Source organism: Rattus rattus, chromosome X (assembly GCF_011064425.1).
Source record: "Rattus rattus isolate New Zealand chromosome X, Rrattus_CSIRO_v1, whole genome shotgun sequence".
NCBI classification, from domain to species: Eukaryota; Metazoa; Chordata; class Mammalia; order Rodentia; family Muridae; genus Rattus; species Rattus rattus.
In genome coordinates, this window is record NC_046172.1 from 117,930,138 (window position 1) to 117,957,300 (window position 27,163).

Here is a 27,163-nt window from a genome sequence, read left to right on the forward strand (position 1 = left end):
CACTTGCAGTGAGGCGGCAGGAGGGAGTACTGGTTCCATTCCCAGTTGAAGTCCTATACCCTTCTATCTGTCCTGCTAGAGACTACTAGCAGCTCCACTACTATTACCAGAACCCTAACTATTAATATATTGTTTTATTTCCTTGATTGATGGGGGATCAGGGTTATCTCTGCTCTATGTTGGTATTGAGAAAGTCATGTCATGCTGAGAAGGACTATCTATACTAAAACAACCACATACCCCAAACATGATTTACAACACTTCAAAAATCACTCTTATAGTCTCCTCTTTATCTTCCCCCCCTCTCCCTCTCCATCCCTATTTATCTCTATGTATGTACCTACCTCTATCTATCTATCTATCTATCTATCTATCTATCTATCTATCTATCTATCTATCTATCTATCTATCTATCTATCTATCTATCTATCCCTACCTCCCTCCATACTTCTCTCCCTCTTTTTCTCCACCTGTCAATCTACCCAACTCCCTGTTCCTTCCCTCCACTGCATCCTACCTTCTCTCTCCCTGCCTTCTACCTCTCATTCCCCTTTTCTTTCTCCTTTATCTTACCACACAAACATGGATATAAACAGATTTTCAATATATATAATATAAAATATATAATATACAATTGTATACATAAGGCCCATTTTTAGATTTTTCCAGTACTCCATAATATAATTGGGTATATCATAGGATAAAGCTTACAGAAAAATAATTAGATATTTCTATTTCTACCTCTGCATTGGACCCTTTGTGACCCACTGAACAAGTCCTTTGACCTTTCTTTTCCTGATGCCTTATCAGCAAATTGAAAGTCTTTATTCTATCATTTTTCTAGTTTACTTCCCAGGCACACATCTGAGACTCATTGAATTAAACAATGTATAAAGCATGTACTATATTGGGCTTTTTAAAAGCCTAAGAACAAAAATGGTTAGATTTATTGGAAATGTTTGGAGACTATAAATATAATTCATTTTTCATAATTACAATGCCCTCTTACATTTTACTAATTTGTCTTTTAAACTCATCATATTACCAAGGGTCCTTAAGTTCATAAACCCACTGCATTATAAAAGAATTAAGTGACAAATTAATAAAGCAAAGAGATTTGTTTGCAATTTGGCCAAACTGAGAGGAAATAAGAGATTTATGTTTCCCTTACATTTTCTGCAGCAGTGTTAGAACTTTTAAAAAGATGAAATAAGCTATGAAACATATATGTATATTTATATGTTAATTTGTTGTCAGAATTGTGAAATTTCTTTTGGGAAGTAAATACTTGGGGCCTTGGAGTTTTCTCCACCTATAAGATTGGGAACTTTAGATTGTCACTGGCAGGCAGCACAATGATTTTAGGCTCTACTTGGTGTGTGTGTGTCTTTCTGTATGTCTGTATGACTGTGTTGTGTATGTCTGCATGTGTATGTATGTTTCTACATGTTTCAGGTGTACATATATGTATAAATTTACACATGCATGTAAAGCAGGGTGCCATCACCAGGAATAACATAGACTTCCTTCGAGACAGGGTATTAAATTGGCCTTACAGTTCAATGGTTAGGCTAAGATTGGCTGATCCTTGAGACCCTGAAAACCTTCCGTCTTTGTCTCCCCAGCAGTGGCTTTATAAGAGCACGCCATCATTTTGGGTTTTTATATGGGTGGCTAGGTCTCAAAAATTAAAACTATCCTCCTGCATGCAAAAGTAAGCACTTTACTAAGTGAGTTGGTTATCCACAGTCCCTATCTTTTGTTCATTAATTTTGTATAATATGAGTGGGAATGTGCATTATAGGTAAAAGTTTGAAAGAATATAAATTAAAATGTAACATCTTATTCCAGGTTGTTAATTTAAATAATCGTCTTGTTAATCTGTTTGCTCTAATGAACATGTTTGCAGAGAGAAGAATATTAAATGCTGTCACTTAAAACTAATTCTATTCCTTTCATCCTAGTATACTTGTTATAGAAATTTAAAACAATGAAAGTATATTTTAATAATGAAGAAATTGACAAAACTTGTAAAATTTTTTATCTGTTATTTTTTCCTGGCCACTTTGGGTTCATAAACCAGAGTCTCAGATTTTCTGATTTAGATAATTTAAGAAACAGAAATTAGTCAAAGCAAATGGATTTATTTATGTTTTGGCCAAAGTGTGGGGAATATCTAATTTCCTCCCCACCATGCTTGTAAGCATCTCATAATTTATAGAAAGACAGGAGACAAGGCTAGAGAATGCACAATTTAACTGTGAGATAGACAAATGGGCCCTATTCCGGGAACAAGGAGACCTGGGTCCTAGGTTTTCTCTGAGAAAGTGTTTTTGTTGTTGTTTTGTTTTAATTTACATCTAGATAAAGAAATATGAGATCTTAAAGACCCACCATTTTGAGAGAGAAAATAATATTGTTAGTTATAATATTCTTACCATTTTGGGCTTTATAAGAGTTCTTTGTTACAAGTCTATTATTGCCTAGAAAGGTGAAGAATGCCAGCCTTTTGTACCTTTTCTTAGGAGGTCAGTTTGAATTCCTGACACCTGTATTTCCTTTAAACACACTAATTTTGCAAGTAAAAAAAAATCATGTCAGATAGCTGAAAGAAAAGGCACAAGTGTGTCTTAGAATATCCCTGGATCACTGTCACAATGTTATATATTGAACTTAGTTTGTTACTTCCCACCCTGTTTACCTTCTCATATTAAATTTTAAATATATTTTCTAGCTACAGGACCGCACTCAATTCAGTGACCGAGACTTGGCTACTCTTAAGAAGTACTGGGACAATGGTATGACCAGCCTGGGCTCAGTGTGTAGAGAGAAGATTGAAGCTGTTGCAACAGAATTAAATGTCGACTGTGAAATAGTTCGGGTAAGACATGTTCAGTAATTTTCATGCTTTAGTTACTGAACAGCATAAATGAGAGCTTGGAAACTAGCAGCATGGGGTGCTACAAACAATATTATTAATGACATGAAAAGATGTGCATAGTGGGAGACATTTTTCTTCCATATTTTTCATTTATTTATTTATTCATTCATTCACTTTACACCTCAATATCAGCCCTCCTCCACCCACTCCCTCTCCTCCTCTAAGAAGGAAGAACCACTTCCCCCATTACCACTACATCCTGGCACATCAGGTCACTGCAGGAATAGGCACATCCTCTCCCACTGAGGCCAAACAAGGAAGCCCAGTTAGGGGAATAGGATTCACAGGCATTCAACTGAATCAGGGACAGCCCCCACTTCAGTTGTTGGGGGACCCACATAAACACCAAGCCGCACATCTCCTACATATGTGCCAGTGGCTTGATCCAGCCCATGTATGCTCTTTAGTTGGTGTTTAGTTCTGGAATCTCCCAAAGGTAGAGGTTAGTTGACTCTGCTGGACTTTCTGTGGAGTTCATTTCTTCAGATCCCTCAATCCTTCCTCTAACTCTTCTACAAGACTGTCTGAGCATCTAGTGTTTGGGTATGGGTCTCTGCATCTTTTTCCATTCTGGGTGGAGCCTCTCAGAGGACAGTTATGCTAGGATCCTCTCTGCAAGCACACCAGAATGTCATAGTATCAGGAATTGGTTCTTGCCCATGGGGTGGGTCTCAAGTTGGGCCACTCATTGGTTAGCCATTCTCTTAGTCTTTGCTCCATCTTTGTCTCTGCACATCTTGTAGGCAGGGTACATTTCGGGTCTAAGGTTTTGTGGATAAGTAGGTGCCCTTATCTCTTCACTAGTAGTCCTGCCTGGCTACAGGAGGTGTTCATTTTAGGATCCATATCTCTCACTACTAGGAGTCTCAGCTAGTATCTCCTCATAGACAGCCCCTCTCTACCCCTGCCCATTGCCAATTTCTATTTTCTCTCCCCTGCTTTCCCTACATCTGATGCATCCATCCTGTTTCCTTCCTCATCCCCTCTCCCACTGAGTTCTCTCCCTCCCTCCACCTGAGAGGCTACTTTCAAAATCTGTATTGTTTTGCCAGTTAGTTAGACTACTCTGATCAACCATCCAAAAGGAAGATTTTTGTGCCTAGTCCTAGGGTTTTTATTAAGCTATGGTTCCTGTAGGGAGTATTGTCAGGCCAATTGTCTAAAATTCCTGTAAGTTATTAAAACTGCTAAATAGTTTTAAAGTTATATTATATACATAGTGAGTTCTTTACAATTTGTTTGCAAAGCTCTCCCTACTCCTTCCCTCCTACCTTTTCCAGTAGCTAGATTCAAACATTTTTTACTCAATTAGATAGTCTCTTTGGTATTTACTGCCATCTGTGAATGATGTTTTACATTTATTAGAATTATCTGTGAGTTCCAGAAAGACTCAAGATAATAATGATTTAGACAAACCTCTACAGTTCTGTCCAGCTGCTATGCTATCAACAGCTAGTATGAAATTGCTAGGGTAGCCTTAGTGATTTTTCTGCCACTTCTGTGGTGCAACGCCTCTTCAAGATCCATTATGGTGGCATATATAGCTCGAAGATGTACAACAGAGAGAAGAGAAAATATCAAGTGTATATACCAACTACCTTTCAAAAAGAAACTGTAGAAACTATCATTAAACACTTTCACTTCCATCAAATTGGCTACAGTTTAGTCACATGGTCATAACCTAACTGCAAGGGAAGCTACAAATAGAGTTTTCCTGTGTCAATCTTGTGTTCAGCTAAACCTGCTATTACTTTAGAAGGAGAACAAGTGTAAGGCATATCTAGCTAGTCCTCACAAGCCTGTTTATATTTCTACTTCATTTTTTTTTTCTTGTCTACCAGTGTCTATTACATTTTGCTGTATGTTCCAAGGCTTTAAAAGTCTTCTGACATTGTTTCATTAATCTTCATTTACCTTTGTTCGTTTTTCTTCCCTCTCATCCTCCCTTAATGTTAGTTATGTGATATTCAATGTTAACATTGGCTTGTTGGGGTGAACTGACCTGAGAAACCAGGGGCGATTCAGCCAATTTGGTCAGCTATACAGGTATTTTTTCCTTCCTTAAACTTTGTATAGATTCCTCCTGAAACAGAGACTTGGTTAAAGACAGCAACCATTCTCAAAAGAGGTGGACCATTCTTTTGTGAAAGCTATAGAAGGCATTCCCCTGCTAGAATCTCCAAACAAACTTATCAAATACTAATATGATTATGATGTAAATACTTGACACCTTTGACTTGTGTGGTACAATATTGTTTTCCATTATTATATACTTTATTCCTTGGAACTTATAATTTATAGAGTTTTCACTTTTGGTTTTTGAGACATGGTCTCCCTCTGTATCTCTAGCTGTCTGATATTCATCATGTAGCCTTAGGCTAACTTTGAATTTCTGGAACCTTCCACAAATTCCTTCCAAGTGCTGGAACTATTAGTGTGTGCTACCACAGTATCTTTCTTAAGTTGTATTTCTGATATTTACATGTCTGCTTACTTACTTTTTTTCTAAGTACTTGATGCTAATATTTTTGTATCGATATGTCCCCACACATTTGACAGTAGAACAGTTTTGTCATGTTGAAGATCTATTTCCCGAATCTTCTAAGTCACTCACTCCAATCTGAATTGCTTACTTTCTTTACAGGGATACAACTGTCTCTTTGTAATTCTCATTTTTAACCTGTTTTTTCTTTTTACTCTACATTCAGTAAGGTATCCTCAAATTTATCTTCTAACTTTTCTGTAGAATATTTAAAGTTTTTTTTCAAATTTTCTGTTTAATCTGCCAATGATAATAATACATACTTTGTGCTTCAGGGCCTTCCTGGGACACCCAACATACCCCATACTTCAAAAGAAAGAGATAAGGACAGATTATTTTCAGAAATATACACTTCACAAATGCAAGGTGATTTATGGCTAGGATTCTTTCAGTGGATTTTAGGCATGTGAAGTCCAGTTTTCATCCCCCTTCTGGTCTGCCCCCCCTACCCCCAACAGATCCCCATCCCATACCCTCTCTCATCTCCAAAAGAATATCCCCCACCCCACCTTCACCCTCCCCACTCCCTGGGGCCTCAAGACTCTCTAGGGTTAGGTGTATCTTCTCTCATTGAGGCCAGGCCAGGCAGTCCTCTGCTATATTTGTGTCCGGGGCCTCATATCAGCTAGTGTATGCTGCCTGGTTGGTGGCTAAGAGAAGAGAGGATGACTTTTAAAAGGACTTTTTCTATAATATTTGATAAATTGCTCTGAGGAAGAATTTTTACCACAAAAATATCTTCTTGAGATATCAGGAGAAATTTTGTTAAGTACAGAGGATGTTCATGTTCCTGTTTACTAAAATGACCTTAGGCTCTAAATGGCTAGTCAACACTTGCTTATGACAAAATTTTGACATTTTAGATATTTTTTCCTTGTTCTGTCACATTAAGTTACCTCCTTGATTCATGGGAGGATTTCAAAACCTCCAGTGTGTTTCTGAAACTGAAACCCTTTGTATATTGATTTTAGGTTATGTATACATGGCTATGATAAAGTTTAGTTTCTACATTAGCTACAAGATATTAATGACAACACTGATAGCAAACAAAAACAAATATAACTGTATACAATGATAAAAAGCCATGTGACTGTGGTCTAATTGATGAAAGTCAAGACAAATGTTTCTATTTGTAGACTACAGTTGACTACTGGTAACTGAAACTACAAACAGCAAAAACAAAGATATGAAAAGATTACGATACTTGTAAGAAGCCTGAGAAGAAAACTTGGCACACCATTCATGTGATTTTAATTAGTATTACACTTATGATGCATATGCTTCTTTAACTTGAAATATTATTTCTAGATTCCTGTCTATTGTTAACTTATTCATTTAACAACTGTGCCTGGTGAACCTACCATATACTAAAACTCTGTGCTGTATGAAGATTGCAGCTTTCCTAAGGAACTTGCAGGTGCTTTAATGTCTCTGAGCTTCAGTTAGCCCTACGTCAGAAGATATTCTATAAAACCTTTAAAATTATATAGGAACAGTACTCAAAAACCAGTAACATACCCCCTATCTTGTGATAATTCTGTTATAATGCCGACCTTTTCCACCTGTGTGTTGTTTATGGTGGACAGGTCCGAATGTACTCATTTATGACCAAACGTTCGTGTGAACAATACATGATTAAATGTTTAAAATTGATTTTGTGAAATTTAAATTAAATTGCATGGAAAAATGCATGCACACTTTTAAATTTAAGACTGCATTTAGTTTCAGAGGAGCATGGCTAGATTCGAAAGGTCTTTAAACAGACCTCAATTTTTCAATTATATAGTAAATTCTGTTATCTTTTTTGTTTTATTTATTAAAACAGAGTCTCTATAGTCTAAGCTAAGTAGCTGAGGTTACTAGCATTGAACTCACAACAACCCTCTTCCGTTAGCCTCCTAAATGCTGGGATTATAGATAAAAGCTACCAAGGCTGGCTTCTATTATCTATCGTAGACATTAATTTAGCCAGTGAGCACTGAGGCAGAGCACTTACATGCCCAGAAAAGTGCTAGCAAAGCCTAGTACTATGCTTTGCAAAGCCCAGGATTAAATCCCCAGCAGGACAAAAAGAAGTCAAGTGATTCTCTTCAGGGGAGGGCATATTTTAGTGTTAGGGTACTTGCCTAGTGTGCACGGCACATCGAGTTCAAGCCTGGCACTAAAATAGGGTTAAAATAATAAAATTTGCAGGCTAGTATTTGATTTACACTTTTAGACCTAAAACTCAGGAAGAGGATGCAGGAGGATACCGATAATTTTTAGACCAGCGTCCTCTACATAATAATTTCTAAGCTAGCCAGGGCTATATAGTGATACACTGTCTCAAATACAGGAAATAAGCTGCTGAGTAATTCAGTGCCCAGCTATTACACAATATTTTTTTCTTCCCTTTATAAAATGAGAGACTGAAAAAATCTTCTCTACAATACATGATTGTAGTTAAATACTCTAGCTGGCTCTCATTGTAACATCTGGTCAAAATATTTATTTTGCATTTGCTTTTATATGTATCACCATTACTATTTTTTAAGCTCAAGTTTCTTCAATGCATATGTGTGTGTGTGTGTATCATGCTTGTTATCTTCACTACTATATATATATGCTTACTGTATAGTATTCAGTAAAATTTGTGGTATGAACAAATAAATATCTGACAGAAATTTATACTATATATGTTTATATATACACATTTGTGTATCATATAGAAAAATATGAACTATATAATAATATACACCTGAACAAATATACTTTCACATTGCTTAATAGCAATACTATTAGAAATTTATGGTCTGAGTCCTCATTTTTAATAGTTGTTATACTTGGGAAATTATTCATACCTGTTCTAGTTTAAAAGACATAATCCTATTCTCTCCATCGATGAGCATCTTGGAAGGATACTTATCATCCTAAAAAGGACAGGATTTGGAAACCAGAAAATCCTAATTTTGCACACAAGAAATCTGAGGCCAAGCGATAAAATACCTTGCCAAAGAGGATCATGTAAAATAGTTGAACAACAGCCAGGCATGATGACACACTCCTTTAACCCAAGCACTCATGAGGCAGAGGCAGGGGGATATCTGGAAATCTGAAGCCAGTCATATCTACACAACAATTTTAAGGCCAACCAGGCTAAATAGTGAGACCCTGTCTCAAAAAATGTTGAAAAACTGGATAGTTCTAAAGTAATCGAGTTTAATATAAATAGACAAAATTTATTTTCACATATATTCAATAGCTGGAATGCAGAAAGGACTTTAGGTTGAAGAAAATCTGGAGCGAAGAACTGAATACGATACTTAGACACTGATCCACTGTCCAAGTTTGCTTTCTGTTGCTGTAATTTAATACTGACCAAAAGCAACTTGGAGGTGGAAAGTCTTATTTGGTTTACAGGTTGCACTCCGTCATCCTTGGAAGCTGAGGCAGGAACTGAAGCGGAACCCCTGGAAGAACACTGCTTACTGGCTTATTTCCCATGGCTGTTCAGTTTACTTTCTTACACCATCTAGTACCACCTGACCTGACCAGGGCTGGTACTGCGTACAGTGAGTTGGACTCTCCAACATGACAGCAATCATTAATTAAGAAATTGCTCCACAGATTTGCCAACAGGCTAATCTGATGGAGACTTTTTTTTAAAATGAAGGTTCCTTCTTCAAAGGTGATTCTTGTTTCTGTCAGATTCTCAAAACATAAGCAGCCCTTCCACTATTAGGAATAATATTTGGGAATAAGAGCAAATCAATCAATCAATCAATCAATCAATCAATCAGTTAAAGATCCCACATTCTCCCAAAACCTCGAATGTAGAAACTTAAAGAGTGGTATATTTGATGTTTTTGAAATGTTCACGAAAAGACTAAATGGGAACTTAAAGTATTCAATGGGCTAGATTTATCTTTTTTCCTTAGTTGAGCTATTCTAATGCTACTGCCCCTTTAACTGAAAAATCCTGTTTATCAGCTCTCTAGGTATCCCTTCACTCAGTCAAGTGGCCATCACAAGTTGCTAGAGCAAAATAACATTAAATGGGTTCTTGTAAGCAAGTGATAAAAACAAACCTCTCATAGTTTTGAGGACTACAAAATCCAGGATCAAGGTGCCAGCTAGCATACGTAATGTCTGTCTAGGGCCCATTCTAGACAGCTAACTATCTTTTTCATGGTGGAAGATATGACATCTGTTTGTTTTTCCTTTTAAACAGCAGTAAATCTCTTCTTGAGATTCACCTTCGTGACCTAATTACCTCTCAAGGGCTCTACCTCTTAATACAGTCACCTTACAGGTTAGAAGCTAATCATACTAATAGGGTTAGGGAACATTAATATTCAAATCATAGTAGCTTCTAAGATTACTGCATTTTTCTATTAGTCTATACAATGAAATAGAACCTTAACTACTGCCCTTCAGGGTGCACACATTGAAGGCAATCTCTCTATATAACTTGGGCTGTCTGGAAACTCATTATAGGTGCATTTTGCCCCTCTGGGTTCTGCTGTTTAGTTTTGAGGAGCATCTAAAACTATTTTGAGCCTTAGTATGCAAAAGAAAAGAAAAGAAAAGAAAAGAAAAGAAAACCTCAAATACTTTCCAATATTCACATTATGTATTTACTTTTGTCATTATACATGAGAGACTCACCACTTCCAGGAAGGGTACAAAATAGTTGAAGATAAGCAGAAACTTGATTTCTCTCTTTCTTCTCCTTCCTTCAGGTTTTAGGATGTAAATAACACTATAGAAGGAATCTTCCTCTTGTTGCCTATGCCTTCATTTACACAGGATCTCTGGCTAGGATTATCGTAGAAGAAAGAGGTCTGCATTACATTTTCATAAGCAGCAGTAGTCACAGATAGGAAATAGTGAAAGAACATGACAAAAAATAAAATGAAAGGAGCTTTGGTGAGAAGGTCAAGTTCTTTAGATTTTCTGAAGTCTAGCAATTTATTTGTAATGAAGCAACATTAAGGGAAATGGAAACTACTTTTTAAACTAGTGTTTTTCCTTAGTGGGAAAACTAGCCAATTTAAGAAAATTATTATATAACATCTATAAGAATTTTCTCTTGGGTTACTTTTCATCTAAGACAATATGTTTGTTTTAGACTTCATGTTTAGTATACACTGCTAAATACATCTTAAGTTCTATATTTCCTGAATTTGCTTCCTTACTCCCAAATCTAGCAGATACAAACAACAGTTAGCTTTCTTAAACTAACTGAATAGTTCTTCTATTTCGCCAGGCATGTTTTCTTTCTGAAAAATCTTATCAAGTATAAAAGTAACCTTACTCACATTTTTCTTTACACTGGAAAGTATCTATGATGGCTTTGTATTTACGTAACTTTTATTGTACAGAGTAAATTCTAGTTTACACACACACACACACACACACACACACACACACACACACACACACACACACACAGAGGAAGGGTCTGGGAAGATAGCTCTATCAGTGTAAAATGCTAACTGTATAAATATGGAAACCCATGTTCCATCCCCAGAAAAGACAAACAAACAAACAAAAAGTGAATGGGTGTATGTCTACTAGAGGTACTATTGGCCAGCCAATATTCCAGCAGAGATGAGAGAGGTGATTTCCAAGCCTCATCGGTTACTGAGAAACTATTTGCAAGTGAAGGCTATGGGGAGAAAAAGAATTATTTGAGGGTATGGCCAATGGTAGGTTTCACATACTCCAGTGGATGGACCTATGTTCATGTGCATATAAACAAATCAAATTTAGTGGGTTAACAACAATAACAAAGGAAACATGAAGCTGGGAGGGCAGATGTATTAGGAGGGTTACAGGGAAATTAGAGGGATAAGGAGGGCTTGAGAGGTACATATAATCATACTTCATTTATACAGGTATGAAATGCTCAGAGAACAAAAATGTAATGAAAAGTAAGATTTTTAAAACCCAGGCCTGGTGACACATACACACCTGGAATTCTAGAACAGTTAAAATGGATTCAGGCCAATCCCTGGGGCTATCAGTCCAGCCAGACGAGACTTGCCTAGCCATTAAACCTCAAGCTAGTGAGTGACCCTGTCTAAACTGGCTGGATGTGGTGACAAACAGCTTTTTACTCTAGAGTTGGGTAGTCAGAGACATTCGTTTTCCTGAGTATGAAGCCAGCCTGCTGTACGTAGTGAGGTTAAATAGTGAGACCCTTTCTCAAAAAGACAAAAAGCCCAAGGTTGCCTGAGGAACATCCCATGAAAATAATACTCAAACACACCTAAATGGGTGGATGTACATACATTACTCTACACCTACAAAACTGTTACCTTAGAAAACTGACTTGGGGGCTTAGTTCAATGGGTAAGCATTTGCCTTGCAAATGTAAGGACCTGAGTTTGGGTACCCAGAACTAGTGGAAAGCCTGGATGATAATACATGTCTATAACCACACTGTTTCAAGCAAGGTGAAAACCACACTGACACCCAAAGTTGTTCTCTGACCTCCCTCCACAAGCACAATGAGACATGTATTGGTATTTAGACATGCAAATACATTCACACAGAGACTCATACACACAGTAGTAGTTTCTAGCATATGAGTCCTACACATATTTTATTAAATTTATACATATACTTTTTGATGGATGAAATATAGTCTAGGACTAGGGGTGTAGTGCAATGGTAAAGAGCTTGCCCACTATGCATGCCGAGTTTAATCCTCAGCACCACAAAAAGAAGGGATGGAGAGAAAATAATATAATACTTTTAATTATAACTTTAATATGTTTACTTTTTTGATATAAGGACTCACTTATGTAACCCTGGCTGTCCTGGAACTCACTATGTAGACCAGGCTCTTCCTGGAACTCACAGGTCTTCCTGCCTCTGCTTCTAGAGTGCCGGGATTAAGGTATGTGCTACCTCCATGCTCCAGTGTAGGAGAATGCCAGGGTGGGGAGGCAGGAGGGAGTGGATGGGTGGGTGGGAGGGGAAGCACCCTCATAGAAGCAGGGGGAGGGGGATGGGATAGAGGATTCTGGAGGGGAAACCAGGAAAGCAGATAACATTTGAAATGTAAATTAAAAAAATCCAATTAAAAAATGGTATATGTCACCATACCCAGCTCAGTATATTTAGTTTTACTATACAGATGCACAATTGGTTTCTTTGTGTTGATTAGTATTCTCAGATATTGCTGAATTTACTTATTATTTGTAGAAGTATTCCTTGGGAACTTCGGTATAAACTATATCATATAATCTGCAAATGGGGAGACCTTTAGTTCTTCCTCCCTGATCTCTATAAATTCTTATACGTTTCTTAATTGGTATGTAAGTTAAAATCACTTCTATGTTAAGTAGCCGGAATGGATATCTTGTTTACTCTCATACTTATAATTGTTTACATTCTACTTTTTATCATTAAACATAAAATTATCTGCAGGCTTTGGGGTCCTGGAGATTTCTTGACAGGGTAGTTTTTAATGATGAAGTAAATTTTCTTAACAGTTAAGACACTGTTCAAGTAATTTGTTTATAGTACAGTAATCTGCAGATTTGAAAGAATTGCTCCATTTTATCTAAGTCATCCAATTGTGTGTTCAGAGATGTTTATATGTCCCCATATTATTTATTTTGTGTCTACAAAGTATACAGTGATGTACTGTGGTTTAATTCTGATATTAATAATGGGGCCATGTCTCTTTTGCATTGCTAGTCTAATTGCCAATGTCACTGATCATTTCAATGAACCCACTATCAAAAACATTAATAAATTTTCCTTTACAAACATTTTTATTAATTACTTGATAATTTCATACATGCATATGGTGTATTTGATCATTTTAATCCCAACACCCCCATAACTTCTCTCAGATCCACCCCCTCCCAATTCCATGTCCTCTTTTCCCCTCTTTTATAGGTTCTTTTCTAACACAGTATAATCTGAACACAGTATCCCTCGCTCTACTCCTCCCAGTTCTTCTCCACCTCCTCTCCCACCCTGAGCACTCCATTTCTGTGCTGCATGTCCTCTTTAAATAAAGAATAAGCCACTGAGTACAATTTGTATTGGCTAGATAGGATGGATGTAAAGCCGTCAATAGGAAGCTGTCAACCTAGCTATGGCTTCACACTTAGAAACAACTCACTTTTCTTACCTCAGAAACCATCAACTATTAGTAGCTTTTCAGCTCAGAGTTCATGAGCTGGTCCAACTCCATGTCGAAATGTTGGTTGGCTTGAGCTCATGCAGGTCTTGTGCATCCAACTACATCCGCCATGAGTTCATGAGTACAGCAGTTATGTTGTGGCCAGAGGACACTATTTCACTCTGGTTTTTCCAAACTTCTAATTCTTCCATTTTTTCACCTCCTTCTGGAATGTTCCCTGAGCCCTGGAGGGAGGGGTGTAATATATATGTCTCATTTGTTGCTTTTCAAACAGTAGATCCTTATTCTCTGCACTTTAACTATTTGTGAGTTTCTGTATTAACTGCCATTCAATGTCTGGGCACTTCTCCAACAAGATCTGGGAGCTGCACTAATCTATAGGTAGAAAGATAAAAATTTAGGGAATGGTTTGACGCTATGTGCATTGAGCAAAACAATAATAGTATGTTCACCCATAGGACCTGTGAGCTCCCCGACCCATGGGTTTTTAATCAGAGTTATAGAACTAGGCATGCATTTCTTCCCATGGAGCAGACCTTAAGTCCAATCAGAAATATGATCTATTATTCCTATAATATCTCTACTACTATGTAAGTGATAAGAGAGTCTTTAGCCATGCTGACCATGATTGTAGTTCACAGCATTCACAGCTGAGTAAGACTATTGAGGACTTTTTGTTTTCAGCAACCAGCATAACACCTTCTGGTACCATGAAAGCTAGCTGGCCAGGAGGAAGCTCCCTAGTCAGTATCAACTTGATTTCCCCAAGTTCTGTGATCAGTAATAAGGTCTTACCACAAAGTTGTGATATCCCTGTTTGTTTGTTTGAGGGTGACATACCTCTGACCAGCAACTTGAGGGAAGTGTCTTAATTTTTTTTTTTTTTTTTTTAGCTGAGGACCCAACCCAGGGCCTTGAGCTTGCTAGGCAAACGCTCTACCACTGAGCTAAATCCCCAACCCATGTCTTAAAATTTTAAAAAAATATTTTATATTTGTGCTATAGAGTACTCAGAATAGAAATTTGGGCTATACACTGAGATAAAATATTTGTCAACCACACATCTGACAAAAAATTAATACACAGAGTATTTAAAGAACTCTAAAAGTGCTATCTTGGGTATTCTGTTAAATAACTCAATTAGAAAAGAGACATTTCACTAAAGAGTATATATGAGTGGCAAATAAATATGTGGAATGGTGTTTAAGATTCCTAATCATTAAGAAAATGAAAAAAGAACTTCATGAATTTCATTGATGGAGTACTTGCTTAACATGATGGTAACCGTGGTTTTATAGAATACACATACACACACACACACACACACACACACACACACACATGAAAGATCTCATACAGATTGTTAAGAATCCAAAATGAAAACATACATTATAGATGTTTTGTATGAAATAGCCAAAAGCTGGGCAAGGCATATATCCAATGTTTTCATATATATATCTTGCTAATTATCCCTGGCTGGCCTGTTACTCCTTGTGTATCCCAAGGTAGCATCAAATTCAAGCCATTTTTATACCTCAGCCTCCCAAGTGCCAGAATTATAGGCATGTACCACTATATCTAGTCTACTGTTTTGAATAGTATATTATAATTCTGTAAGACGTAAGTCACAAGAAACAAAGTTAATAATAGACAAAATTTGCTCTGAATTTTGAATTTTCTGTGACTTTTCAGTTATTATAAGATAAAAATGTTAGAGCCAGTCATGGTTTCTCACACCTATAATCCTAGTAATGCAAGGTCCAAGGCAGGAGGATTAGTTTTAGTTTAAGGGGGAGCACAGGTTATATTGTGAGCTCCTGGACAGACTGGGTGACAGATTGAGATCCTGTTTCAAAAAACAAAAGTCAAGTCTAAGGATGGATGTAGCTCAGTAGTAACAGGTTTGGTTTTCTGGGTTTAATCCCAAATATTGACTAAAAAAATCTTCAATTTTTTTTTTTTTTTTTTTTTTTTTTTTTTTTTATTATTATTAACTTGAGTATTTCTTATATACATTTAATGTTATTCCTTTCCGGTTTCGCAAACATCCCCTCCCCTCCCCTTCCTTATGGGTGTTCCCTGCCACCCCCCCATTGCTGCCCTCTAAAAACAAAAATTTAGACTATTAGAAACAAGTATTTTGAGGCCAGGTACACACAGAGAGGGCACATTTTTCGCTATGAAGAGTAAAATTTGAAGTGGAATACTAACTGTATTATAGTTATAGCTATAAGCCTTATTTTGTTAGAAAAAGACCAACCATTTTTCCGATTTAAATGTTTGGTGAATTGTTTCCCTTGGAAACAAACAACAAAAACAAGAACAAAATCGGTCAATCTTCAATAGCCTTCTATCATTTGAAAGTCTATTTAAATAAAAAAAACTTCTAAAAATTAATGAAATTTTTGTTGTTATGTGTTTTTCTAATCATATTTTATGCCTCATTTATTTGTTCCTTATTCTAATGCCCAGATTTTCTAAAATTGCTTATATTTCTCTTACAAAGACTTGGATTGGGAATCGAAGAAGAAAATACCGTTTAATGGGAATTGAAGTTCCACCTCCAAGAGGAGGCCCTGCTGATTTCTCTGAGCAGCCTGAGTCTGGTTCTTTGTCTGCACTCACACCAGGAGAGGAAGCTGGGCCTGAAGTAGGAGAGGATAATGACAGAAATGATGAAGTGTCCATCTGTTTGTCCGAAGCAAGCTCTCAAGGTACTTTACTGCACCTCCTAATAACAGCCTTTGGAAATTTGATGTATTTTTACTTGCTTTTCAGTGTACTGCACTTTAAGTCTAGAGTGTTCAAAACATATGACCAAGCATTTGAAAAGAAACACATTTATTTTTTAATGCTTCTATGTAAAAAGTCTTCTATATCAAGTCATCACAAAGAACATTCATCCATCACAATAGTGATGCCCTACTTTAAAAATGTTAGTTATTACAATAGTCCTTATACAAGAAGCAGGTAAATTATTATGTTTGGCATGCTCAGTCAGTTAGGTGAAAGCTTACAAACACTTGAACAAAAGAGACTATGGCATATTATAATGAAAATAGGGTTGTGATCTGAAATACTAGGTGCCACTCAAAGCTTTTCTTCTAGCAAATTGTGCAATTTTGGGCATAGCATTTAACTCAGCTCATTAGACTCTTTTCTTCACCTGTTAAATGAAATTAAACTGACTCATCTTTAGAATACCTCTCAATACATCCCTGAGTGAGACCCTACCCCATAGCATAGATGAATACCATTTACCCAAGAAGAATATTTTATTTGACTTCAAGCATAGAAATAAATACTCCAAATGCCATTTTATTAAAATGTTTATTAATATTTATTTACATAAAATAAAACATTCCCTGTAAATACACAATCCAGTTATTTTTAGTAAAACTTCTGGATTTGTACCACTAGTTTAATTTTAGATATTTTTTATCACTCCAGAAACCTTCCCATGTTTAGTCAGTGTCCCTTGTGTCCTCTGCTTCAGGCACACTAATCTGCTTTCTGACTATGTAAGCGTCTTTTTTATGCACTTTTTCTGAATCTGTTAATAAAATCTATAGTCTTTTTGGTACTTTAGTACTTCAGTAATTTAGAAACACTCATTTACATACTTGTCTCTTTTTCTATTTTTCATTGCTATCAGTTCAGAATACTGGAAATTAGTTTCTGGTTTATTTGTCTATTTTACATATGTATATGTACAGGTGTGCTTGAGTGTACATAGACACCCATGGACACAGGGGTCTCATTTACCAGGTCCAACCACCCTGTTCTGGGAATTCTGTCTCCATCTCATACACTGAGCTGGAATTGCTGGTGGATGACCATACTCTTTGGTACTTCATGCTTGTTGCCAATAAAATGCGCTTTACTCACCAGCCATCTCCAACCCCTTGTTTAATTGTGCCTCTAACTTTGACACACACACACACACACAGCACACATTTTTAGATAACTGGCCTTGAACTCACTGTACTTCTTAAAGATTGGTCTTAAATGCTTGAGCCTTCAACCTTTACCTGCCAGTACCCGGAACTGTTGCTTTTTTATACTAGTCATCTTCAAGGATGGCATTATTTGTGGGATATAAGATTTTAGGCTAGGATAATTACTGGTTATACAAAATTAATTTTAGTAATTAGGACAATAATGAAATTTGGCAGTAGCCCTACCTTTTGTGCTATTATCCGTCTTTCTGTGAGCTCTAGAATGTTAGCCAATTACTTAGGATACTTCAGAAGCTCCAGTGTAGAGAGAATTCTGGATCACTGGGAAACACTAACACCCTAGGTTGAAAAGTAGGGTGAACATCTCTTCTTTTGATTAAGGAAATAAACAACATATTAACGGAATAGGTTTATCAAAGTGATATTATATAGGGACACAGATGTATTATTGAAGTGGTGACACTTGAATTTGATTATTTTGAATTATAAGTTCTCATTACTCCTGATCCTGCTGATACCACCTCCTGTTTGGGATTTTTGGTGGTAGTTTTGCATATAATTTTTACATTGTCATATATAACAGTATTTTTCCTTTATGGTTTCTGACTTTACAGTCCTAATTATAGTCTCTTCTTGCCCTATCGATGTGGAATCTCATATATTGGACATCCTTATTACATTAGTTTAGAAATTGTATAATAATTTCACTGGGAATTTACTTCCCCTTAAGATGTATGAGGAAAATACCCAATTTTACTTTTCCAAATAGTTAAGCAATTGGTGCACACTTGCTTATTACATAATTCATTCTTTACTTAGTTGCAGTGAAGCTTTTAAAAATAAAATATGTTGGTATGCATATGTATATCATATAACGTGAAAATTATAAGCTTCATATTGTGTTACATTAATCTTTTCAAACTGTGACTTTATAAAATTTCATAATAGCTGGTAAAGCTTTACTTTTTAGCTCTAGACAAATGGTAAAATTATTTAGCTATATGTCTTTTCACAGTTTCCTCCTTAATTTGTTTTTCAAAATTTTTATTGCCAGCACATTAAATAGACTATCATTAGGAAGATTAATCCAGTTTACAGTTCTGAATTTTACATAATAGCAGGACATAGAGAACTGTTGGGTAATGTTGGTTTGGAGCTCTTAAATCAAAAGAAGAAACATAGTAATCTGCCAAACTGAGGCCAATTAGTACCTACCCACAGAAGTAGAGTTTTAATTGAGAAAATTAAAATCAAAAAACAAAACAAGACAAGACAATGGAGAAGGGGAGAAATATTTACATTCTGGGGCCCCAGGAAAAAATTAGACACTGAAAGAACATTCACGAACAACAGAACTAGATAGTATGCCATTACTAAATCCAAGGAAAGAAAAAGATTTCAGAAATAAGAGGGGTCATTATCTCAATGATCTCATAGAAATTGAGTAGAAAGGAGAGGCCATTGAATCAGTCTTTAAGAGGTTCTTTGCAAAAGCAATTAATTGCATGCCCAGGGGGCAGGCAGGCAAATTGTAATGGGTAGAATAATGAAAGGGATAGAAAAGCTGTCACTGTGGAGAGGGCAATGAATTTTAAATCCAGGTGTTTGAAAAATTATCAAATCTGAATATTCTCTCTCTCCATCCTTCTCTGTCTTTCCTCTCCTTTCTTCCTCCTTCTGCCTCTTTTCCTCCTCCCTCTCTCTCCCTCATCTATGGTTGCAAATGATAAAGGAGCTTAGGGTATAGGAAAACTGATGTAGGCTTACACATCATCGGGAAAATGAGTGATTCATGATTTCTAAGGTCATTTGCTCTCATATAGTTGGTCCAGTAACTGTATGTTTATCTTCAGTCTTTCCAAAATAATATGCACCTGCAGGTCCTTGAGTTATTCCCAATAATTATATGATGGGGTCTTTAGAGCCTAATGCCCTACAGCTATTTGAAGTGGGCAGGGAAGAAGGTTTGTATGTGTCTCTGAAAGGACAGGATTGCTGTGAGGAACTATTCTGATACATAGGCCCTTGAGTGCACAGTTCCATTCCCAACTGCCACTTCCACTTCTGAAACAGAATTTTAGAAAATAAGCACTTAATGGGGGAAACGGCGAATGTTAATTTTAAAGTCTGCATTAATGGTCCCCATTTAATAAACTGCTGCTCCTGTACTAGGGTCCTTTGTCATATAATAGTGTGTTGTCTAGATAGCTGGCATAGTAATCAAGACCTAATGAGAAAAAAAAGAGAGAGAATTTAATGTATGAATCAGAAAACACATGATGAGAAGTAAGCAGTTGCCTTGAATTTCTCCCGGTGGCTTGTTTTTTTACAAGCACGCAGTAACCTTTTCATTCTCCTCAGAAATTGCTGCAGAAAAGCATTTTCAAGGACTGGAAGGAGCCCTTTTGGTGCTGTTTCCAACTAGATCTGTACAGTTTCTTCATTTTATTGATGGAGAATACTAATCTGACTGTGTTGATTATGTGACCCATTTGTAAGAACTAGTTGTGTCATCTGGCCGAGACTAAAACCTACCTCTGAAATACACTGACCTATTCTCTTCCAGATCGTGAAAATATAGCTTGATTGTGTTTACATTGAGATATCCATCGATTCCCTCTAAGAGAAGTAGACATATTTTCAATATAACAACTACATTTCAGAATCCTTAAACACAATTGTTCATTTAAAAAGATTGCCGTGTTTTAACTATCTCAAAGGGAAAATATCTTTAAATTAGTGCTTCCATATTACAACACACATTAAAACGAACACAGGAAAACAGTATATAGTTTTCTTTCAGTGTCTTTGCAAGGAAAAAAATATTATCCTTCAAAATGCAAAAGGACACAGTCTTTGCCAGCTAACAAAAAGTATGCATGATTCTTTAACAGTTTTACAAGTGATCCTTTGTTTCTGACCAAGCATGTAGGTACTCGACACAGACATTCTGAATCACCTCAGTTCTACCTTGTACTTGACCATCCTTTCACCCCATTTCTTTTTTGTTTTCCTGGGATGGAGTAAAAATAGGCATGGTACAATTGATTCTTACAATTTGGAGACTTTAGCAAAAATAATACTTGGGTAATCTGAGAAAAATTTAAAGGTTTTCACTATCCTAACAATCAAATTGTTTAAAACAAATAATATTTACAACCTTATATTTCTAGAAGTGCATGTTTAATAGACGATCTTAGTATGTGGGGTATATCGGTGTGTATCAAAGATAATTCTCTATGGCTTAAGTTGCCACATAGAGTGCCCTCTGTAGTTTTCATTGACTAATTCTACTTTTTATTTTCAATTAGCAAAGCTGCCCTTGTATGTGTGTGTGTGTGTGTGTGTGTGTGTGTGTGTGTGTGTGTGTGTGTGTGTGCATAATTACCAAGACACACTGACAGTTTTTATATCTCAAACTTTTGCTAATATTGAAAGTATCTATATGCAGAAGAAAACATTCCTTACTTAGTGTATCATGTTACACCTTTTTATTTCAGAAACCTCAAAATAGCTTTTATATAAATTTTCTAAAATAATCAAACCATACATAAATAAGCTGTCCGTGAACTGGAACTGTGTATAAAGCTAGGAGTAAATCTGAAGAAGAATGTACAGCAATCCTATAAGGAATAGAGCCAGTAATGATCTTGTTGATGAGCAATATAACCCCTCTTCTGAGACCACTGTTCCTAATATCAGAACTGCAGCTAAATCTAATGACAATTTTCCCTCTTTCCATTTCATTTCATCACTGATTATGTAGGACTTGAAATGTCTGTGACTCGAAATGTCTCACTAATGAATAGGTAAACTTTCCTTTGTCTAGGAATCATTGTTTTTATAAAATTTGAAATTGGCTCTTCTTACATTTCACAAATAAATGATATCATGCAATTTATTTTCTTTCTTCCTTTATGCCTGGCTTATTTCACTTAGATAATATCCCCTGGGTTCATCCATGTTGCAGCAAATAACAGGGCAAGGAAGGTCAAATATATCAAATGTAATAAAAGAGTGGTTTTTGAATGGGGTAGGAGAATGGGGAGATGGAACTGAGAGGGTACAAAGTTACAATGTGTGTGATGAATAAGGAGAAAGATCTAATAAAAAGCATGAAGACCATTGTTAATGATAGTGTATTGTGTATTCAGGATTTTCAATAAGTGGTGATAGCAGCTGTCGCCTGGGGGATGGGAAACTGTGAGATGATAAATATGTTAATTTGTTGCATTGTAGCAATCTTTTTGCTATATACATATATATTGTGTTATATACCTCAAGTACATACAATAAAATTTAATTTAAAATATATGGTAGAGATAAGAAAGTTAAATTGAATTTATACGGAGCATTGTATTAAAATTCTGCTGAAGTTTTCTTGGATATCACACACTTGAATTCTCATAAACAATTCTTAAAAGTGAATTTCTCCTAATCCTTCTTCATGCTTATACATGGGAATGAATGGAGTAGGAAAATCTTAGGAGGGATGATGTATGTTTTTCTTCAGCTTTCTAAGTTGAATTGAAATGTTATTTACCAAGGATCTGAGAAATTTTACTAGTATTTATCCAATAATATCTATGAAATTGCTGTGTAGAAAAGAGAAGCACAGAGATAAACATTCCTACTCTATTTTAAAGCATCTGAGTGAGAATATTACAAACTAAAAGGGCAAAGGGGTAATGTATGTAGACACACCCAGTGTCTTGAAGCAGACACTTGCCATACCTTATCACAGACAAACTTTTGTAGAGTAGTTTCTCTGAATTAATTTATCTCTCACTGTTTTATTATTTTCTATTTTAAAATAATGGATTTGATCTGAAAAAAAATACATGTCCATTGTTGAAAATATTTGGAAATACTATGGGGACAGAAATAATCTTATTCCTTAGAGAATAACCTTCTATAAGCAGAACAAAGGGATACTTTAATGAGTAGTATCTCTTTGCATACATATAAGATGCACAAAGATGTGTGTATACAAGTGTTGAAATGATCCTGCTTTTTAATACAAGTGAAAATCTGCATTTAACATTTTATACCATTTATTGAGAAACTATTTGCTGGTTTTGTCCTATTATAATAAGCAAAGCCAGGCGTGGTGGAAAAGGCCTGAAAACCCACCACTAAGGATGCGGAGACAGAAAAATTATTGAAACTTTAAGGTTAATCTCCTCCATACAGTGAGTTCTTTGCCAGCTAAGGCTATGTAGCAAGACCTTATCCACCAGAGAAAAAGAAAAGAAAAATGAGTACTATTGTAGAAAATGCTTAACTGAACAAAATTTAAAAACTTAAAAATAAAAGTAAAATTAATTTATAATTATATAATTCTATCCAGGGATAATAATGGAAACAATAGTTCAAAAAATAGTGTTGTCTCTTGTTTTTACTTATGAAGCACACACATATTTGTATATGCACATATATATATGCATATGTGTGTGTATTTTACAGATATAAGATTGTGTGTACCTACACCATAAATTTTATGTTTCAGTTTTTTTTTTACTTGCAAGTAGCTCATAATACTTTATTTTTAGCAGCTTCTTACCTCGTAGGTAACTTCTGTATTTATTCATTGCTGAAGATACAGGTTTCTCCCATCTTTTCTGTCATAAATAGCAGAGTGATGGTCATTCGTATATTTCTACCCATTTACATAACTAACGAAAATGTATATGACTAAATAAATAGGAATAAAGTTAAAAAATGCACATTTGTGCTTTGACATGTGTATGGTTTTGGCAAAACAGACAAATTAAGAATTCTTTAAAAAATATACTAAGGTTTTGAGATACAAGATATAGACTGTACTGTTTTTTTTTCCCTACAGAGGAGTCCAACGAACTAATCCCAAATGAAGCCAGGGCACATAAGGATGAAGAGCATCAGGCAGTATCCGCAGATAATGTGGTATGTACAATTTGAAATTCTTTCCTCATTACAGGATGGATTTCAAGGACACAGTGCCAGTTGATGACAACATCTGTATTGTCAGGATAAAGTCTTGCTTTACTCTATAAACCCAAACAGAACTTGTTTGTATGAATTTAATATCTCTTTCACTACTCAATAGGTAATTTCAAATACTTCCTTTTTTAACTTTTGGGGATTTCCAACTTTGAAAACGTAATAGTTCAAATATGACATATTTTATACATAACAAGTTATTTTCTTCAACACACTGAGTGTGGAGCTGATTGATTCCATTGGGCAGATGGCACAATTGAAATGGAGTTTAGCTGGAGATCATGAAGGAAGCCTTTGTTAGTGCTGGTGTTTATATCAAAGGGTTTCTCTGTTCAGGCCATACCTAGCTTAGTCTTAGGGTTTTACTGCTGTGAACAGACACCATGACCAAGGCAACTCTTATAAAGGTCAACATTTAATTGGGGCTGGCTTACAGGTTCAGAGGTTCAGTCCAGTATCACCAAGGCAGGAACATGGCAGCATCCAGGCAGGCACGGTGCAGGAGGAGCTGAGAGTTCTACATCTTCATCTGAAGGCTGCTAGCAGAACACTGACTCCCAGGAAGCTAGGAATAGGGTATTTAACCCCATGGCCATAGTGACACACCTACTCCAACAAGAATCCACTTCCTAATAGTGCTACTCCCTGGGCCAAGCATGTACAAACAATTGCACTATCTATTTGGAAAATTTTTTTTTCTGGTTAACTTGGACTCTGTTTATTGCTTTCAACATCAGAGCAAAGATCGAAAGGCAGTATTTTAAGAATTTGAATAGCAGCAGGGACAGGCTGTATGTGGATTAAATTGGGTTTTGTAAAAATATAAACATGTAGCAATGTTCCCTTAGCAGCTGTTTTAGCAGAATTTGTTTATATGTTGGCCAAGTAAAGTTATATAGGAATCAAGATAGTATAAAACCGAGTCAGACGCAGAAGGAAGTGGAGTCATGTTTTCTTTTTGCTTTTGAGTCAATGCTCTATGAGTGATTCTCATTAAAATAGACCTTATAATGCCCTTTTTTCTGTTTCAAAGTAGCTATGACATCACAATTTACTCTGGCTTCTATCACAAACATAATTTCTTTGACATTATAATCCTGAGCACCTCTTCATTGAAAACAGAGCGCATGAAATATACATTTGGGCTCATAATGTTAAATGTCAACAATATCTAACGTTTTCTACATATAAAATAGACTTCTAGATTACGTTCCATTGTATTTTTTTCCTTTTTAAATCCCAGTTTAAGTCCATGTTTGATTCTTCTAAGCACTAAATTCAACAGGCACACTGAAAAGTTAGCTTTGGTTTTGAGGCAGTCATTTTCTTTTCAAGTAGCTAGTAATCATTGTTTTCCACAATGAACTGTCCTAATATTTTAAATCTCAGCAAATATCTCCTTCTCTAGATGTGAATTATAGTGTATAAACTATAAACAATTATTTACAATTGAGATATCTTTTCCCCTAAAGATGTGTTCATTTTTAGCCTGAATTTCTCTGCATCGCATCTCATCAGCAGCAGACAGCTGAAAATAACAAATGAAGCCGTGAGGTATGACTCAGAGTCACTTAGGCACCTCATTTTTCAAGAACAATTGATTTTCAGAGACAAAACTTCAAACTTTCAAAGGTTGATCTCCTCTGCCTGTAAGTTTTGAGTGCCCCCAATTATTAGTCATGGATGACAAATCCGAGACATATAAAATCTATTTATATGCACAATCTATACAGTGGCCACGGGGACCTTCTTCTCTTAAATGCCTAGCTCCATTTTCCAAGAAACAATCAAATAGGTAGAAAATCTAAGGCCTTAAAACAAAGAAGTATGATGTGATTAAGACTTAAGTTTATAGTGATTATAATAGGAAGCAAAACATTAGGCTACTGTCTATGCAGTGGGAGAAGGCGGTGTCACTGCAGCTGTCCTTCTGACTCATAGACCTCAGGTCAGAAACACTGTGATGGTGTCCTATCCTCAGCAGCAGTATACCAAGTATGATCATTGTAAGTTTGTCTGTGTGTGTGTGTGTGTGTGTGTGTGTGTGTGTAAGAAATCTAATTTCATATTCTACCTACAACATGATGTTATTAATGTGCTTGTTCTTAAGAGACTGTCTAGTGACTAAATAAGGTTTAGTTTCCTCCTTTTGAAACTTTCTTTTGGGTTGTTAGTGTTTAAATGTTTAACATCCAGTTTGTTTTACCTTAACTACATTTTTACATACAAAGGAAAATATTTTAATTGATATTATTTTTTTTCCTTTCTTTTTCAAAGCAGAAAGGCTTTCTCATTAAAGAATTTGCTCTGCCCTCCTGATTAGAGCTTCTTGGTCATTCTTTTCATCAACACTGTTCTGGGTTGTTTATTTTGACAGATATTTAAGTCCGTACTGTGCACAAGATACTGCACATGCTTTGCTGTGTACTAATTCTGAAGCTGAGGGAGCCTCTCTGTCTCTGTCCTTTCTTTACTGTCTTTGTTACTGCCCAATGAAGAGAACAAATCACCATGCAATTTTCATCATCTTATCATAGATGTCTGCTTTCAATTGACTAGCTAATGGAGTGCTATAAATGTGAATTTTTAGACATTGTATTTTCCTTTGGGATGCACCACCATATGTTAACATTTTTCATTAGAAGGAAGAGTCTTACTGGAACAGAAAGGAAACCTCTTTCCTGTGTGTGTGTGTGTGTGTGTGTGTGTGTGTGTGTGTGTGTGTGTGTGTGTGTGTGTGTGTGTGTGATTAAAATAGATTACCCTTACTGAAGGCTGGTTTCTTATCACTGGAGGGAGCTATCAATCACCTATTAAAGATACAAGGATTGACATACATGCTGTGTACAACATGAAGGAGACAATTAGCAAAGTTCAATCAATTTAGATAGCCTAGATCACTCTGTCACCAAACTAAATATTGAAGAGTTATTTGTATACTTTGTGTGTATTGATCTGATATATATTTGTGAAGATTTTTCTGCTTGTGTTACAGAAAATAGAAATTATCGATGATGAAGAAAGTGACATGATAAGCAATTCTGAGGTAGAACAAGAGAATTCTCTCCTGGATTACAAGGTAAAAAGAACATCAAAATCTGAATTTACTAAGGGAAGTTAGAGTAGAGTGCCTCTCATTTTTCCGTCTGATAGACTGGTCCTCTGTACTGATTTTTCTCAGGCATCTTGAAAATTAGTCAAAATGTTGGGCACTTTCATAATTCTGGCTTATTTGATTGTTGTGGTTTTAAACCAGCTCTTTAGCATCAATGGTGTTCAGCAAGTGAGAACAATACATAGTAACAATTAAGGTGAAGTTTATGGTAAAGACTGTTTTCATTTAAATGGTGGTAAAGCTGCTAGAGGGCTACATGTGGAATCCTCGACTATGTGTGGGGATAAGGCAGGGCCATCAGTTTAATCCAGAAATTTGAAATCAGGTTGGGCAGCATTAAACCTGCCTCAAGCAAAATAAACACAACAGTAGCATGTGAGGCATAAGTAGTTAAGGAGAGAATTTCTTTTTTCAGTGCCCAGCTAATTGTCCATTGGTTGCAGGTTCTTGAAGACTACCTGGTACCCATTTTTTTTGT

General features: G+C 36.0%; 1 protein-coding gene across 1 annotated transcript; it reads left to right on the forward strand.

Moving 5' to 3' along the window:
* The first annotated feature begins 2,670 nt into the window (after nt 1-2,670).
* LOC116888836 (highly divergent homeobox-like) lies at nt 2,671-26,867 on the forward strand. Its single transcript, XM_032890110.1, has 4 exons — nt 2,671-2,881; nt 16,136-16,343; nt 23,434-23,513; nt 26,566-26,867. Exons 1-4 carry the CDS (start codon nt 2,801-2,803, stop codon nt 26,689-26,691), a joined length of 495 nt encoding a protein of 164 aa, XP_032746001.1. The 5' UTR covers nt 2,671-2,800; the 3' UTR covers nt 26,692-26,867.
* The last annotated feature ends 296 nt before the right edge of the window (nt 26,868-27,163 follow it).

Excerpts from the sequence above, each read along its gene's own strand:
- LOC116888836 (XM_032890110.1), top strand. The coding sequence starts at position 2,801 with ATGACCAGCCTGGGCTCAGTGTGTAGAGAGAAGATTGAAGCTGTTGCA. Across the intron at positions 2,882-16,135 it reads TCGACTGTGAAATAGTTCGG|ACTTGGATTGGGAATCGAAG; the intron begins GTAAGACATGTT and ends TCTCTTACAAAG. Across the intron at positions 23,514-26,565 it reads CAGTATCCGCAGATAATGTG|AAAATAGAAATTATCGATGA; the intron begins GTATGTACAATT and ends CTTGTGTTACAG.